Source organism: Boleophthalmus pectinirostris, unplaced genomic scaffold (genome assembly GCF_026225935.1).
Source record: "Boleophthalmus pectinirostris isolate CB_2022bp ecotype Guang Dong unplaced genomic scaffold, ASM2622593v1 HiC_scaffold_15, whole genome shotgun sequence".
Classification (NCBI taxonomy): Eukaryota; Metazoa; Chordata; class Actinopteri; order Gobiiformes; family Gobiidae; genus Boleophthalmus; species Boleophthalmus pectinirostris.
Window position 1 is genome coordinate 20,989,924 of NW_026571070.1, and position 19,414 is coordinate 21,009,337.

At 37.8% G+C, this 19,414-nt stretch overlaps 1 protein-coding gene across 2 annotated transcripts in view; it reads left to right on the forward strand.

The window, feature by feature from the left end:
* Window positions 1–1,148: 1,148 nt before the first annotated feature.
* arfgef1 (ADP-ribosylation factor guanine nucleotide-exchange factor 1 (brefeldin A-inhibited)) overlaps window positions 1,149–19,414 on the forward strand; it is a 42,151-nt gene continuing 23,885 nt past the window's right edge. For both annotated transcript variants that reach the window (XM_055150773.1, XM_020925519.2), the window contains exons 1-2: window positions 1,149–1,481; window positions 17,801–17,831. In XM_055150773.1, the coding sequence (XP_055006748.1) occupies window positions 1,358–1,481; window positions 17,801–17,831 (155 nt within the window). In that variant the 5' untranslated portion in view covers window positions 1,149–1,357. The remainder of the gene's footprint in view (window positions 1,482–17,800; window positions 17,832–19,414) is intronic.

The window sequence follows — 19,414 nt, forward strand, 5'->3', positions numbered from 1 at the left end:
ATATGAAAATTAATAGTGGTCATTAGTTCTCAGGTATAAATCAAAGGCAGCAGAGTCAAATGTAGCCTATATTAATTTGTACTGTACTGACATATTCATAGTAGTATATTTCTGAGCAGGTGTTTTTGAAACTGACTAGTATTCTAATTCACTAGTACAATATTGTTTATTACATTCAGAGCTTGCCATCTGTCTATAGCCTACGGTATTTAATAATTATTATAATAATAATAAAGTGCCTGTAAGATAACATATGTTTGTCATTCCTTTACATTACTTTGAACTTATTGAAAAAAAGACTTCTGCAACTGTGAAACGCCATCTTTGCGTTTTGTAAATATTTTGGTTTTATTTTTTACACATTTTTAGTAAGCAATATTTCTTAATAAACATTTTGTAAACTGCTTCTGTGTCATTCCTGTATGTCCTCTTGCTAAGATCTGGCAATTGACTCCTAATACCTTTCCAAATCCCATCTTATTTATGGATTCAGAAATGTTGGATACATAAACGGCCCAAATTGAACTGTGCTGCCTGCTGCTGCCAAAACAGTGCTGTCAGATTGCCAGGTTATCTCTGGGTGTTTGCTCCCAAACTTTGCAAAACATTGCTCAAAGCTGCAGCACTCTGTGGCAATGCTAAACATGCAGGTGTTGTACTGTAGCATCAAACAATAGTGGCAAAATATTGATGAATGATGACTTCAGAGAAAAGAAAAATACAGATCATGCCCTTCGTCAATACTTTTAATAGCTTACTTAATTGTAAGCTATTAATATATTTTTATTAATTTCTTGATTGAAGATTCATAATAATGAGCCATTATATACCTATGCAGTGGCCTTATTCAGCATATACTATACTTATATTTAAATATACTTATATTTAAATATCATTATATAGCAAATAATTAGACCTCTATGGCTAATAACACTTCATAAAGGTATTTAGTTATTAATTCATATTTATTAAGGTAAATTACTTTCACATACACAAACACCACACAAGATAAAATCCAAATAGATTATGATACAAAAGTGAGTTAGTCAATGCATTGTTTTGCTGCTTGTGTCTGCACACTCAGCTCTGTCTGGGAGGAGGCTCAGCTGGCTCCCTCTCCGTGCTGCCTCACTGCGGCCGATCTTAAAACGTACGTGACGTCGTTTCCTCTCTCCAACATGGCGCAGGAGTCAGGTTGTTAATGGAAATCTGAGGGATTTACCCCACCTTCTGTGTTTATTTATGTTTGTGTGTTAGGGGCTGTGTGGCTGACATTTGAAAAGGAATACATTTCGGATCGAGGCGGCCGCAGCCCCCTTTGGGACCAGGTACTCCTCGCCCCAAATTCCTGTGCGACATGTATGAGGGCAAAAAGACGAAAAACATGTTTCTAACCAGAGCTTTGGAAAAGATCTTGGCCGACAAAGAGGTGAAAAAGGCTCACCATTCTCAGCTGCGTAAAGCCTGCGAGGTGGCATTAGGTAAGTTGTGTTGTTTTGCATCATGTTTCATGCTATCTTTCACTCATTGATTTAGACACGTCATGCACCCCCTTTACTTATTAACCCGGCTGTATCTCCTCCCGGAACAATGTCGCAGACCGTAACAGCACAGGTTTTACTATAACAACATTATTTACACCCAATAATGGGTCTCTTAGTGTTGCATTGGGCACACATTTATATTTAATTGACGTGGCACGTATAAAACACGGAAATGGTGCAGGAGGGGTGGGTGTTTCTGTTTGCTACGTGAAGGCGATGCTGAAGCCAAGTAACGATACAAGAACAGGCCGATCCTTGAACACAGCGCAAAAGTGTCAAGACATCAGCTTGGCATATGTTTAAGTCACTTACCGAACACGTAAATACAGTGTGGTATGAGAGAGCAAAGTGTTTTTGTTTGTTACACATCAGGAAGGTGCGATGCATGAGTCTCTTCCTGGTGATGTAGCCGTGGTGTAGTAGCCTCTTTGGAAAACTATTTGGAGCATCGTAGACTGTTTATTTATTGTCTTTCTATTATCTAAGTGCAGTTGAATCACCGTGTATTGTGTAACTTAATAGGAAAAAGTGGAATACCAAAAGCACAAGGTGACAGCTGTGAGACAGTAGCACTTCTCTGACAAGTTAAGCAGTATCACTAAGACCCACTTCCGGTCAATACCAAAATAGTGTTATTCCAGAGCTATAAATAAGCCTGTATTCGAAAACTAAAGAAGGCATCGCAGCCAAATGGCAAATTACTGAAATAAGTGTGCGGTTATAAAAAGTTCAAATATAACATTTCTAAGAAGTTTATACCATTTAGTGTATATAGGCTTTTATTATGATGGGCATTTCTTGTTTGTATGCTCACGTGTGGTAGCTTTATATAGCTGTTTGCTAGCAGGTGTCTCTTGCAGAAGGGTGGAAGTTGTTTTTATTATTTTCTAATAACAATTGTATTATTGTCTTTAAGGTTAACCCCCTGATACAGTATGATGCACTTTGGGGATTCTCTGAATATAATATAGATATCTATTTAAACAAATATGACAATGAAAAAAACAAAAGAAACCACCACAGCAGGCATTAATAAACTAGTGTAAGTTTCAACCTAGTGCCCATAAATGCTGTCACATCTGCTTTGGAGTAACATGACCCTACCAATCAACAATGGTCCCATGTAAATGGTAGGTCAATATCCTACCTCTGTTTGTACTACAGCAGCTCAAATAGAGACATTCAACTATGAGATTTTTGCATCATGGCACTGTAGGCAAAATGAGTCTAGACTTGCCTGTTTTGTATGACTGTAAGAGTAAGAGCCAAGAAACTTGAACAAAGAATAAAAAGGTTACTAGACTTTTGAGGAAGCCTCTATGTTGTGGTTATTTGAGGCTTTTGTGGTGATGTATATCAATTATCATTTAGAATGGCAAAGAAAAACTGGTGGTAAACAGTTGCACCCCTGAAAAACATACTATTAATACACTGGTCTAATGTTCACAGACTGTGTATAGTGGGTTTCTTTATAGTTATAGTCTGTGTGCTGTTGACCTGCTGGAGGGGTTTGAAGTGAAGAAATGCAGTGGAAGCCTCTGCTGTGGCCTTTGACAATGCACTGTCCTGGTGCTCCTCCTGACCTTTCTCTTGGATTATCAAAATGTCAGTCCTCTGTTTCCCCCAAAGAACATTGTCTCGTACAATCTGAAGTGCGTGAGACTCCGAGTAGATCCTGTTATGTGCTGGTTGTTGAACAGAGTCATGAATGAGTTTCTTGAGTAAAGTTTGGAGCATATTCTGTATACTGGTACTTAAATCTCTTGCTATAGTTGGTAACTTCACACAAAGCTGACAATGGATCTAATTGTCAGAATAATTGAAACCTGTCCTTAACACAAATCATTTGAACGCACATGCATAGTGGTCATTGAAGCTAACCTGCTGAAGAGGTGTATTCAGGGGGAGCCTGTTTCCTGGCTGGAGGCCTGCTGTGCACATGGCTCATTATCCTGTTCCTTGGGGTGTGGAGACACAGGGTCAGATGAGAGGTCCCAACCACCTGCAAACATGGGGCTGTTAGTGTGATGTTTTGGTGTTAACAGGTGTGATTGTATCTCATGAGCTTTTTGTTTCAAATGTGTTATTTTCCAAAGTGGGCCCTCTTCACCAGAGCTTATTTATGAAAAAGTAATGATGGATTTTGCATGTAGTTAACATAGCAGTGACTCAGAATAAATCATAACCATTTTGCCAACCAGCATTCAGCAGATGTAGACTAACTAAAACGGGCAGACGTCTTCTTTAATCCTTCCGTATTTCCGCTCCAGTTGACTGTGGTGGCATTGATACCAGTGGGATGTCTGATAATGAAGGATTGTGTACACATCTTAGAAGCTGCCACATGCGCTCCCATGATAAGCAGTGAGGTATAAATGATCATTCTTGTTAATTAGCTTTATGCTATGTCTATCTGAAGACCCATCAACTAAGCCCCTTCGGTATAAAAAGTACTCCCTCAGTCGACCAATAGTCCACCCTAGCTGTCTCCTAGTGTAACTGACTGCCCCTTTACCAACAGCTATCAGGATTTTGACAGAAAAATATCAAACTAGAAGTGGAAGTGTGTGGTTTTGGCTCAGAGGGCATTCCAGGTAGCTACAGATCACAACTTCAGACTTAACAGGGATTCCAGAGTACAAATGATTGATTGAGGAATATAAAGTCTCATAACTTTATTTTAGTGCCCAGGGAGATTCTTAATATGTTATCAAAAGGCTTTCATGGTCTCTGACTTGAATGAAATGCATATTTATGTGCTGCTTGGTTCATTTCCATATCTTAAAATGGCCCGAAAGCAGATAGGGAAAATAACAAGTGTAGATTTTGGGGTGAAAGCACTAAAAGCAGATATGAAAGGAGGATACTTCATACCTTTCATACCTCATCTTGTTGTACATGAACGAAAACACGTTTTACACGCAGGGTCATTTTGGCATTTTATGGAAGACCTGTATCCTCCCTAAACATCTGCTATAAAATATCTATACAATGCATACATTTCCTACTTAATTGTTGTTAAATGGTTTCATTAATATATATATATATATTAATTGAATCCCTGCTTCATTTAGTGGTAAATTTTCTGTTAAAATGTGTGAATAAGAAATGTAATTTCCCTAAATGGCCTGGGAAAAAAATAATTAACAAATATTTTCAATCTGTCCCGTCTCTATTATGGCATCACCCAATATATTTAAAATGCAGAATACATCCATCTTTCTCAGTATTGTAAGTTTCAAACGGTTGACTTGAATATTTAGGGCAGGGTTTTTGATGAGGCTGCTATTGGCTAACAATACGAGTAGGCTAAGCTCTTGGTACTTGCCCCAAAGGGTGACTGATATTGAGGTAATGAGCGGCAGAGCAGTGGACGTGGCAGGACCAGGCCTCTCTGGGTAAGCATAAATAATCCTTTTATCCAGGCTGAGGAGGAGGTTTACTCTCCACTGTGATGAGTGAGCACTGCACCTCCAATCTTAAACCATTGTTTGTCTCCATTGTCTGTTGTTTGTTGTGGGAAAACGTATCCATTAATTATCACCAAAACAGATAAGGCTTTCTTTTCCTCCACGGGATGGCTGTAACTTATCGTTGTATAAGGTATTTTTTGTCAATGTTATACTGAGGCAGACACTATAGGAAGTTTTGTTCTCAAAGGGCAACAAACAACCTTGAAAAGCAGCCAACTATGTGTTCTGTCTACTTCGTTTATAAAACGGTCTTCTCTGCAATCTCTGGGCTTGAACCAAATACCTTACAGTTCAGGAGTAAATGCTTTTTTTAATATCTGTAGATCCCCCACAGTAAGTCGATATAAAAAGATGTAGTTAATTGCACTTTTTTATATTAAAATCTATAAGGGATAGCATAACTTTTAAATAGTGCTAACCAGTTGCTAGATGATGGAGCAGTTTAGCATATAAATATAACATTTAGCACGCTAGCACTTTTAAGTTCTGTTAACTTCTTTTTTCTCCATTCAGTACTTAAGAATCATTGTATTCCACCAACCAAAATGATCACATCCAATCACATTTTAATCCACATTCAAAACATATTAAAGAATCCCCATAGTAGTTCCACAAAGGCAGAGTTAACACCTGATATTATAAGTAGCATTAGACTTGTTAGGCCTCATCCACACAAACATAAGTGTGGTATCCCGGACAACCTCCTCAGATGTAATTACTGCTGGGCAACCTTTCCTTTCAGTGCAGACAATAGAAATGTCAGGGGGCTGATTCTTCTCATGCTCTTGGCGGTGGTCTCAGCTGTTTATCTGTATCGAGTTTGGAGGTGGGTACCTGCTCACGATTTATCCCAAGATTAACCACAGAGCAACTTTACTGCGACAGTCTTTTTATCCGCTCTCAGTGCTGTAGCTTGATTAACGAATACACCAGAGAGGTAATGAGTATTCTTGCTCCATATAATAGGGTCAGTGTTGGGCTCTGAAGGCAAATAAAACTTTACCTTTTACATCTTGTGTTGTTACCAAGTCATTTCGGCACGTGAGTGAGGCATGTATCAGCTCCACACTCACCCCTCGGCTGTTTCTATGGCCACCAGAGCATCATGGGGAAACCAAAGGATGGAGATGGAGAGGCTGGTGCCAGTCGTCAGATCTGGACTAGACACAGATGGGTCTTTGAAATGCTAATTCAGTGGGAGGGTCTTTCTGATGTCCAGCTTCCTGCTCAGGTGATGGCTACTGACCTATTATTAAGCCTTTTAGTGTTTGTAAACAACAGAACTGGTAACTGATGCCATATATTAGCCAGACATTACATCAAATTTTGGACAGTCATGATGGGATTGTAAACATAAAAGCAATTGATCACAAATAATAAAATGACAAGTTGATTGTACCTTATCAATAATGTCCATTAACAGTTAAAAATCACAACATAAGTCAGGCTCTATCTTGCAGCAACCAACAATATAGACCAGAAATAAGCTTGTTAGCTGACTGCTGTATTTGTAACAAGGAATGTCATTAGACATAAAAAGCTATAGGTTCTATTCTGAACAGTCCTCCCCACTTGTGCGTTTTGTTGATGTGGCTCGTATGACGTAGCAGAGACTCACCAGAGATCACCTCCCACCAGACCCATCTTTCCTGTCCTCACTCACTAAAGTAATATTAATAATAGTATGTTGCCACTTGTGGCTGTTTGATTTTGCATAGGGTTGCCAATCTCACCAAATGAATTATATACAGAATATAAAGCTGTTTTCAACTTACCCAGAGACCGGCTGCATTGTTGATGTGTTTCTGCATATTGAATCAACATTAAACATTTTACACAAATCAACTTGCTGTTAAAAAATATGACAAAAAGTAAGAGTTTTTTACCTTATCTACATTAACTGGAATTTCTGCTTAACTAGTAGAGCCACTGGTTGAGCAGAAAGTTAGATGAGAAATCACTTTGTGTCACATGATCATAGATTCTGTCTGAACCCAAGATGTCTGGAGGAGAGGTGGGGCAGTGTACAGTCTGGCTCGTGCTCTCCCTGTAGTGGACCCTCCCTCCTCGGGCTGCTGGACTGGGCTGCTGCCTCAGGAATGCTTGGTCACGGTGCTGTAGAGGAGAGGCCTGTGTCTCTGTAGTGGTTTGTCTGTCAGCAGTGACAGGGCCAGAGGGCTGTTTGTCACGCCAGCCCGAGGAGAGTGTGGACTTTGGTGTGATCCAGAATAAAACAGATTGTCTTTGCGATGTGCAGGCTGGGATTTGTAAAAATGCACCATCATGATCTGCACCCAGCACAGTTCAGCTCCTGTGTATAGTGTTTATTTATTCAGTGATGACAGCTCAATGAATATGCATGCAGGTCCTTTAGTAGAGCTATTTACTGCAAGTCTTGTATAAGTTCATTGGAAACAGACTACAGGGAAAACAATTGTGTGACATAAAGGTTATGTCTCAGAAAAAATGTAAACATCAAAAAGAGTTATTGTAGAAAGTAAGCAAGACACAAGCTACTAACCTTGAAAAAATAGAGAGGATTATACTTAGACAGGGATTTTAAACTTTCTGAATCTGGGAACAGCTTTTTAGTGTCATTATTTCTATTTAAACCTTGAAACATTAGGATTGTATATACTAACAAACTGAAGAATGTAATTGTCACAGTTTTTAAAATGGTCAGGAGTCAGATCACGCACAACCTACAAGTCTCATCACAAGACCACAGGACCCCAGTTTGATAATGGTGGTACCTAACTAATCAAACACTAGAGTAGACTGATTGATTGCAGAGGTGGGTGGTTGGTCTTTGTGCTAGTCCCTATAACGGCAATAAGAAGGACAAACTGCTATGATATTACTGTGTTTGTACGATTTGGTGCAAAGCAAAGCAGTGTTTAATTTGAATATTAAGCCAGTAACTGAATCCTTCTATTATCTCATTTGTGTATTGTAAACCCACATTACTTTGGCCTTGCATAACTTTCAAAAACATAAACCTTCTTGCAAAACAATGAGTAACAGATGCGGAGAATGAGTACAGCTTAACCTGCTAAACGTTTAGGTGGGCACAGTGTATTTAAAAGAGCTGTGAGCAATTCCCCATTTTAAACCATGACTGACTGACTCATCCTCCTCATATTATAGTGGCACTTTAAGACTCTCTTGTTGTCTAAGTCGGGATCAGTTTGACTTGCATCTCCTGTGATAGAAGGATCCTGTATAAACCCCTATTCAAACATGTGTTGTATAAGGTGTGCTGTAGCTGCCTCTACTCCGCCTCCAGGGATCCAGTGTCTGAGTGGAGTTCATTCTTCTGTTTTCAGACTCAAGTCACTTGATGTAGAAAGGTTAACAGAAAGATTTGTTATTTGAGCTTTTTAAAGTGCTTTAGATTTAGTCATTGAAATGTGTTTATCTGAAATGCCAGTAGTAGAAGGTGCAAGGCCTCCATCTGCTGATGCACTGAAGAGGGAAGCAGTTGGTTTCAAATTAAAATCACCTGGGTAATAGGTCTGTAGTCGACTAAAGATATCCTGCCGATTTATTAGTTGAAAAAGGGGAAGACTAGTTAAAAAGGGAAGATACATAAAACTATTGCCTATCTCTATATATATGACCCAAACTGAGCTCACAGAACTACACCTGCACGGGAGTTTGTGCAAAAACAACCATTTATGCAGAGCAAAGTATTAAGAAGCAATGTATTATGTAAATGTATTATATAAAAAAAAATTAATGTATCATGAGCTTAATCTGTCTTTTACATATAAATACCAAAACAGCTAATTCAATCACTAACCTCTCCATTCTGCTGTTGTCCCATGAATTCTTTTAATCCAAACTAAACAGCTAGTCGACTAATCCAAATTGTGGAAGACTAAGACACCATCATCTAGCAATCTACCAAGTGACAAAAGGCCTACAACACTACTGGGCCAAAAAAAATATACCATAGTCTCACTTTCACATATTGATTGTGTTTTTTGCGTTATATGTGTGTGTGTATATATATATATATATATATATATATATATATATATATAAATAAAATGTGTGTATAATTTTTATTTATTTTTTTGGCAATTAGCTTTCAGTAATTATTTCCTGCTAATAAATGATGCAAACTGTCAAAAAAAAAAAAAAAAAAAGTCAAATTTACTCCTCCATAACAAAGTGCTTTTACTGAGATGATTAAAAAGACCCAGGGCAGGCATATCACTGACAATTAGAGATGACTGAATCTCTATCAAAATGATTAGTTACACTGCCTCACAGTCAAAGCTACATGACAATGTGAGCTTGGACGTAATGAAAATAAAGAAGATGGACTTCAAAAACACGGAGGAGCTTCATAGATTATAAGGGTGTACCACGACAGAAAGAAGAAAACATGGCGTGAGTTAGCTGGAGTTAGGGAGTATTAGCTGGAGTAGCTGGACTGTTTAGTCTGCTGTTCCACTTATGAAGATGCTGTACTTCTCTTGTACAAGTGTTTAATAATTTTGAGAGCTTTTGCCAGTTCTGTGCCATGCTGCACCCCTTTTAGTCAATTAATTTATTGTCTAAATAAATTAATTCATTGTACTACAGCCCTATAAATGGCACAGAACTCCATACGTTTTTGACAAAAGAGACATTATAACATGTTTTAGTAACTTCAAAAAAGTCAAATTTGCAAAACGATCCCTTTTTTTCCTACAGCGTTGAGGGACTTGTAGGTTGTGCGTGATCTGACTCCTGGCCGGGGCACATTGGCTCTCTAGTGTCGTCAGCGCCTCATGTATTTTTCACCGTGGCTGTGTTCACTCGGTGTTGTGTATCGGAGTCTGTGGTCACCAAAGGCTATTATGTTTCTATAATACGGCTGGCATTATGGCGAGCATATATTTTCAGATGCACAATATGATGAGTTTTAGACCTGAAAAATTAAAGTTAATTTGTAGCTATACTTTTGACAATGTTTACTTTCCTATGTGCTTCTTGAATTTGAGTTTGAGGACAGGTATAACCAAGGTTGTAGGCTAAAGTACTTGTGCTCTAGCATAGTAGTACCTGCAGCAGTAGAAGTAATAGGAGTACTATGCTGGAAACATGACATTGGCCTGCTTAATTTAACTAGATTTTTTGATACCTCCCATAGTACTTATTTTGATGTAACTGTTCCTTGTACACTTTGATTGATTACATTCTTCTGTACTTGCTGTGGGCCTGACTGGCTCAGTTTGTATTTCCTGATGACAACAAAGGCAACTAATACTCATAGCTAGGCTATATTGCAGAACTAACTGGAGTAGTTGTCTGCTGGCGTTGTTGTTTGTTTCATTCATGCAGAGTGCTTCTAACAACTGCCTACCACAACATAAACTAGCTTCTCACTAGCCCCTTTTTACTTTATTGACCCTTTGAAATACAACCTTTTATAGTAACTTAAGATGATGATATCAGTAGTAAAGAGACTAGAGCGGTTTGTGCAGTTTCTTATGTAACATACAGAGAAATGGGACAGTTGTATGACCCACTTGTTTCTTGATGAGGGAGCAATGGTGGGTGAGATAATTAAGACATCAGTGTCAGTTTAATAGTATTCCACATTATATATCCTCTTCATGGAAGAGAAGCAATCTAAAAAGTTCTTGTGGTCATTCAATGAGGTTCATTTGGTCTTCCAAGATTTTGTTATTAGGTTCTTTTTTCAGACCAAGAGTTTGTTTTCATACCTGACATTTTCGACTCAATAGTGGTCTTCATCAGAGTGATCACATGATGTTGCTGTTATGTGTTTGGTCAGCTGATTTATACAAGTTTTGGCGCTGTTTTCCTACCGGTGGAGGCAGGATGACAGTGCCATCTGCAGTCCAACTTCCTATGGACAGTATCCCAGGTGTGTGTTCTTGTTGTATTTTGTAATGATTTGACCGAAAGTCTACACTCATGAGTTGTCTTATGTTAAAGACCGGTATTTTACTTGTATGGGGCATTAACTGCTAAGGCATAACATATTTAGATCACCGTGTTACCTTTTATTGTTTTGAAAATGATATATTTGCTGAAAGCAACGTGTTATAATTTTAGCAAGTTTTACAAGATTCACTTTTGTTTTTGAAGCTCTATGTCTGCCTTTACTCTCCGTGCTAAGTCACACCACCTTCAGAAAACTATCACAACACAGTCTCTCTGATGAAATTACTACTATCGCATCAGGTTTGCCAAGTTGTTGTGTACTCTTTTGCATCATGCTTTTGTATGTTTATGGATAATTGCCACATGGAAGCATGTAACATAGGCTTGTGGGCTGAGTATTGCACAGAATCTTACAGTTTATCATAAGGAGGTTTCAAATAGGGCCCAGGAGAGATCACTAAATTGCAAAATTGTATGGATGATGTCTAAAACCTCTTCAGACACGTTTTTTGTTGAGGGAACAAGTGTATAACTTGGTAGAAAGATGATTTTGCATAATATCCCTTCTTTAAGGAACTTGACTAAGAAAGTTGCGTACTTTTAAAGATTTGGCGGTCACTCTGCTCTTAGGCATTCTGTAGCTTTTTGTGGCTGTGTGAGGCCCGATGGTTCAGGAAGTCTCTAATGTGTTTTAATGCTCATGATACTTTACTGGTGAGCAGGAATACTATACTGTGCTTTAGCCTGGGCTGCTTAGACAGTGTCATATTTCTATTTGAATTACAAAACAATCTCAACCAGGCACAAAGTGATATGAATTTGTAGCATCACTATCACATACAGTTCAAGCCAAGGTCACATTCATAGCTTATTACGTCCCATTACTGTCTCTAGTACAATGTCACACTATGTAAGTTACTTTGTGCTCAGATTTCTCAGTATGGGGTACACAGGGCTCTGGTGGGCCCCTAGTCCTTTCAGTCTCTACATTAAAGTGCGGGGGCCTCTCTGTGGGACTCTCTCTCAGTCCCATAGAGCTACAGTGAGTTCTCTGGTGAGTTCTGTGTTCGGTGCAATTCAAGGACAGAGCACAAAACAGTCAGCAGTGTTTTCTGTGACATTCAGATAGTGTGGAGGAGAGCAGGTTAATGTGTAACTGTAGATTGTACTGAGGAGACCCAAGGGTTTCACAAAAGCAGTTTGCAGAGGTGGTACATATTAATACTGTAAATCTCCAATATGGTTTGAAACGCATACAAGTATACCATACGGACCCCAACGGTGATGGTTTTTACTGTACAACAAATGAACATGTCTGAACTTAAACGGTTACAGTTACCGTGGGTTTATTTATTATTTCATCTATTCATTTTACAAAAAACAGAAATTTATATTGCAAATTATCCTTTTGAATAAACTGGAGTGAAATATCCGATATTTGCACTATATATCAATCTGAGATCTGTTTCATTTCTCACTATTTCATCTTTGCACAGTTTTGCCTTATAGCAGCTTGTATATAGCTGAGATATATTTATATTACTAATAGAGCCCGACCGATATATAGGCTGGCCGATATTATCGGCCAATATGGGCACCTGCTTGCTGATATGGGCCGATATTTCACGTGGGCATGTTATACCTCGTTATAAAGCTTAGACTCTCTACATTATGTTCATTTAATCCAATTTACAGACAGATAAATGTCCTAATATGTGGCTCCGCATCAGTATTTATCTGCTGTGTAATTTGTCTGTGTCCGTACTGTCCCTAAACACACCACCAGAGTGACGTCACTTCACTCGCGTGTGTTTGTTTACACCCGCAGACGTGCGCAACATTGAGAAAAAAAAGGACATTTATTAGTGCAGACTTGTGATGTGAGGAGGAGCCTGTGTGAGCGGTGAGTGTTGGAAATACATCGACTTTGAAGCTAGTTTAGGTTTTGTTAGCGGTTAGCTGCTGTAGCTCCCGCACATAAACAGGCTGTTTTCTATTGGTCTATTGTAAAGTGACTATATTGGCCGTATATTTGTTACTGGACCTGCATTGATATGTAAATGAGCTGTGAATAGACGTGTGAATGATCCACATTTATGCATATAATTAACTACCGCGGTGCGCAGCATTTACGGCTAAAGGCTAATAGCGATAGTTTACTAGCTAGGAGTTATGGGTCGGTCGCGATCGAAGCAACGGGAGCGTGCTTCTTATTGGGAGCCGTGTTTTCTCTTTTTCTCACTTTTTCTCTTCATGCCGCATGTAGACCCGTAGTTTGACAGCAGCAAAACGAAACTTTCAGAAATCTGCGTGTGCATAGGATACAAAAAAAGTGCATATTTGGCTGCAGTTCAGCATAAAATGAATAAACCAGGACTAATCTTGGGCTCGAGTGCAGGAGAGAGATAGAAACCGAGTCCCGACACTCAGTCCTGGTTAAGTTCTGGTTTAGTCCTGCTTACAACAAAACAATCTCAAGAGTCGCTTGGGAGCCGAAAGAGCCAGCTGCTTTAGTGAGCCGAGCCAAAAGAGCCGGTTCTCCAAAAAAAAAAAAAACCTGAAATACCCATCACTAGTAGCTAGAATGTGATGCAAAAATGCCATTAGGCCAATCTACTGTATGTAAATATGATGTAAAGAGTCAAAATAACAATAAATGTTGCCTAAATAAACCCAATTTAGAATCCACTAGAGCCAAACCTAAGTTTTTTAATCAATTCAAGATTTACAGTGAATTTTTACATCACTAAATATATCGGTGATTGTATCGCTATCGGCAGCGCCAACTCCCATTATATTGGTTTCATATCGGCCACAACAAAATCCATATCGGTCGGGCTCTAATTACTATCTATAATTTTTACCTGTACATACATTTATGTAATTATGCCTTATTTGAAACCAGTTTCTTATTATTTGTGCTACTTATTTTGAATTTATTATTGCCATTTATATTTTTGCTCTTTCTTATTATAATAAGAAATATTGTGATGTGTGAGCTACTCCAAATAATTTCCCTTGTGTAAAGTTTCTCTTTGTCTAAGTCTTAGTCCAAGTCAGATCTAGTAACATATAGCCTGTCCCACCAGTGTACCCTTCAAACCCTTATCCACCACTGTGAATGTCTGTTGCTATGGTTTCTTAGTTCAAATCCTGCGTGACTCTTCTTCATCAACACCCCTGACACACCGGGATAATTATGTGACACCCCATCTCTATCCCGCCTGTCGTCTCCTAGCATTAGCATTAGCATACACATATTAGCTACAGCACTGTCAGAGATGGCGATACGTGAGGCTAATGTTAAGAGGGACAGGGCCTGGGGTCACGGCTGGTTTGTAATTTCACACATCTTTGAAAGAAAGTGTTCAGAATCTGCTTGTCCGTTCTGGACTGGCGCACTGGGCAGAGCTGGGGGCAGATTGGAAAGTTATGTATGGCCCTTGGAGAAAGTGCCTTTCAAGACTTTGAAAACCAAGAACAAATCAATACAAAATGATCTAGACAGTAGGTTTTGGAATCAAACTCTGAAATTTAAATGTTTTTTTTGTTTTTTTAATACAGATTAATACAATATAGGCCGGGAGCCAGGTCCACCCCTCAGGATGTTTTTTGCTACCTTTTTTTCACTATTATTTCCTGTTATATTATATCTTGGGCCATATAGTATAATATATAATATAATATATAATACACATTTGAAGAATTAAGTAGATATTGAGTGTAGTACATGGGACTTCTGCGTTATAGAATTGTCATTGTTTTGTTTTGACTGGTAGCCCATTACTCTACATATATCTTGATATTGTTTATTGCACAAACTATTTTATCTTCATGGCATCTATTGTGATAAGAAGAAACTTGATTAATTTATGTGTAGTATTTTGCTATTTCAGTTAATGATACAGAACAAAGTAAACAGTCCCAAATTGAAAAACTGCGTGTTCACTTCTCCCATTTTCTCCAAAAGCCCAGACATCTTGTGCTGTAAAGAGGAAAGACATAATTGTTTTTATTCAATATTGGCATCTGGCCTCCTCCATCACATGCTTTATCTGCCTCTGTGTTCTGTCCCTATGTTTCTCCTCTTCTTTCTCTTTTTCTTTCTTTTTCTCTTTCCGTTGTGCTTGATGTGCTCTCTGATTGCATCACACTGCCACTTCTATTCATTCCTCTTGAATCCTGGCCTGGTTCCTGCCGCAGCCACCAAAAGTGCATTTCAGTTCAACATCACACGCTGGAGATGGATCAGACCAGACTCTTTCCTGTGCCATTTGGCATTCTGCAAGGTCTTACAACCTAGTGATTTATTAGGAAAAAATATAACATCATAGCCATATTTTATGCACAATATTGGAAAATATTGTGATATACAGTATATACATTTAAATAGAACTATAGAAAATCATAAATATGTATTGTTTTCATAAAGTTGTAGTATCTACCACATTAGCCAGCATTGCAGTGTCAATACTTATATTGGCCATGTTTAGCCATATATTAATGTGTGGTGACTGAAACTTATGTTTTTCTTGAGAAATGCAAATGGTTTTATACTGTGATACTTTGTGATTTTATATTGATTGTGATGGCTGCTACCTTGGCCAGGTCTGTCTTGAAAAATAGATTCTGAATCTCAATGGGACCTCCTTGTTAAATAAAGGTAAAATAAAAAATTTAATTAAAAAATTAAAAAAAATATTGTGCAGCCCTAATAGCATACAAATTGTCTACCTATAATGAAACAAAAAGGATTTTCTGTTTTTACCATAGTCTTAGCCATTACGCATTTGTACTGACTCAGACTTAATATAACATCATATTATACATATTTTCATTTCTTTGTCTCCTAAATAAACATATTGAAATTGGTACCCACAATTGCTTATTGTAGGGAAATCTGTCCTTTGTATTTGCCTCCTCCCTCAGCTGGAGTTTAGGATTGATGGAGGAACTTATTACAACTTATCAAACGTCGGGAGAACATGCAAATGAAAATCAAACCCACAACCCCTGTGGCTCAAATGCTCCATTAGGCTATCATGTCATCAGCAGTTAGCATAACCAGCATAACCAGTTAGCATAACTGTAACTACAATTTTTTGTCCTTCCTTGTTTTTTGAACTTTATGCAGTTCACCAAAAAGACTCAGACTTAGCTACAGTTAAATGTGTCCGGTACTGCCTGGTTTACATAAATAAAATAGTCCTAAACCAGTCCTGTAATACCTCCACTGAGTATAAAGTGTTAAATATTCTCTCTGAGTGCATTACTTTGAGCCTTCCAGTGGTGAAATAATTGAGCTGTCATTGCTTTTAGTGGGTTTTCCCCAACTATAGCAGTCAGCTCTCTCACTCAAGACTGCTTTTAAACGCCTAGTACAAATTCTGCTCTCTCTCCCTCCCTCTCGCCTTCTCCTTGCTCTATTTCTGTCTCTCTTTCTGTCATCCCTCCTTCTGAGTCTGTCACACTCTCTTCCTCTCTCAACTGTGCCAGCTCTCAGCAAGTTCATACAACTGCTTTCATGCCCGGAGATCTGTGAAATAAACAGGGAATATTAGCCTGCAGTGAATGATGGTTCTCTGGATGGAAGTTAAGGCGATACAGTGGTGAAGTCCCTATAGGATATAAGTACGAAAATGACCACTCAGAACTGACCATTTTTCATAAACATCACCAAACTGTGTTCTCACATATGAAGTCATAATTTTGAAATGATTTGACTGATGACAATGTTAGTGTTTTTATTTCACATAATTTACAAAAACATTTTCCTTGATACAAATGTACTTCACTTTGGGTTGCCAGGTCTAAAGCAACTTAGCAATAAAGGATGCCACAATATTTATTTTAGTGTATGATTAGTGTGAATGTGAGAAGAAACATATATTTTTCTCAAAGCATGATCAAACAGCTATATTATACAAAATTAACTCTCCTCAGAAACATGCCCGGAGTTATGTTTTGTTTATGTTATGTATGTTTCAGTCACCCTTTATTATTATTCTGTCAAATTCTCCAAAACTCAAAATGCTCTGTCCCACCTTGTGATGTCATGAAGTGGTTGTTTTCAAGTTAACAGCTTCCTTTTACTTTTAGTTGTATAAAGATCGCAATTCCAGGGCTGAAATTATTCTAGTGAAAGTGTATGGAGTTTAAAAACACAGTGGAGCACTTCCTGTGTTACCACATGACATCACCAGGTGCACAGTGTGTTTTCTGTCTGAGAGAAGAACAAAGCCTAAATATGCAGGTTGTGTGTGTTTAAAATTGTGTGAATGAAACAAACACAACTCCAGGTATTTTTGTGATGAGGAAAAGTAGAGTAATATGGGCCCTTTTCAAATAAAACTTTCATAAACCACCAAAAAGCACATTTAATTTTCATTTAATTTTTATATAATTAGTTCTCAAAATGATATTTCAACCTGAACATTCATGTACTGATTAAATGATTTATCTTGGCATCCCCATTTGCAATATACCTGAAAGGGCCCTCTGTGATGTGTGTCCACTGACAGCTAAGTGCAGTTGTGTTTTTTTTAAACCAGCAGGAGCATATGTTATTACCTTAAACATGGATTCTCCTTCCATTTCAATCTTCTTGTGTAATAATATACCCATTGTTTTAGATGTATAGAGGCCGGTTCTCATCGCAGCTGCAGAGCCTTTTAATGTGACAGATAAAACGTTTTGCTCGTGGGCCATTTCCTGAGAAAAATGTCCTTCATAAAAGTGTCATAATCCTCTGTGTTGGCTTATAAATCTGGCGTCAGTCCCTGCGGTGTCATTAGCAGAATAAAATACAGCATATTCAACATTCTCAAGACTCATCGCAATACTAATTAAATGTAATCTCTCCCTTCTTTTTTGTTTCAGAGGAAATCAAAGAGGAATCCGAAAAATTGAGGTAAGAACGATATGATTATTTAAAACTATGAGAGTGTGTGTATTTTACTACTGTTACTTTATTTTTCTGTTTTTTGTGTCACAAAGTACTGTTTAATGCTCTGCCTGAAATTGCTGTTGCTAATGTATTTGCTGCTAAGAAACTCCAGGCTCACAGTAATACGTGCTTTGAGTGCACTGCTTCCTCATCTTCTTCCTGCTGTCTCATTTTAACTTTTAAGCTAGCAAACAAAGCTATTATTTCTTTTTCTACCTTGCCGAATTTCTCTCCAAATTAGCTTGACCCGTTTCACACTCAAAAGCTGGAAACTTTTAGATCAAAGATTGTTAGGGACTAAAAAGTATTTTGAACCCCAGCTGAAGATTTTACATTCAACTTGAGTACTGCTAGAAATAACGAGGTTTTGTCTAGGCAATAGTAATAATAAAACACCTTATGCATTTTAATATAGAATTGGCCATAAAATGTAATTTACTCTACAGCATTCTTATTATGAGTAGAAAGGGGATGTCAAAATAGAACATTTTAGTGTGGCAATTATGTGGCATTTTATGATCACTGATAGTGTGGAAATGCTAACTGTAGGCTCTGCTCTGTCTGAAGCTCTGTCACTCAAGTTAGATTTTAATCTGAGCTTTGTGTTGGCACACTCTGTCCAGAAAGAACTGATTTAGCTGAAACTAGAGCAGGTGATCTGATTTGTGCTGTAAAACAAGTCCCTCTCAAATAACATTACTGTAACAAGCTAGCTAGCATTAACTTATCATTTTTTAGTTAGTCATTCTCACTTTTTTTTAAAATAAAACATCTAAATGGGACCATGGATGCTCGTTTTGATCAGAAGCTCCTGAAAATCTGTTGTTTAAATCCATTTTGTATTTGTCAGACTATTTTAAAACTTTTGGCTAGTGTTTTAGTAAGAAGCTAACTGCTGAACATTGCGCCATAGACATGTGTAGATCCCCCCAGCATGAGGCAAAGTATCTATTTACGATTAGAGTTGTCATGACCAAACAACAGTGAATTTCTTTACTTCTCTACATTGTCCTATTCAATGTCTTTTTTTATTCTTCTAGTATGGGAACAACTTTATAAAAACAAACTTTCTGAATAATAAAGTAAAGTTAATGTGGTACAAAAATAATGACAAACCAAATAATCTTGACATTCTGACATTATATATTACGCACCTTTTACAGTATCTTTGGAAGCATTTTAAAAGAAAATTAAAATGATGTACTTCTAGTAAGAAATATTTGGAACTGTGCACTGCCTCTGAATCGCAGCTGTTAACACAAGGGACAATGAAACAGGAAATTCTTGAGAGCTTCCATCTTTTCTTTATAGACAAATCCGTTGTGCTTTGTTAAATGTTAAATGGCACATGTACACACGTACATTTACAATTACAAACAGGAAAAGGCATAATTCTATAATACACCAGTACATAGCCATTGTCCTTGTTGTGTTTCTGTATATATTTTTTATTATTTAAAAATTAACTACCCCCAAATCTTGTTTTAATTGCCAGCCTCCATTAAAATTGTGCTGATGTCATTATTAATTTACTACATTTGAGACCT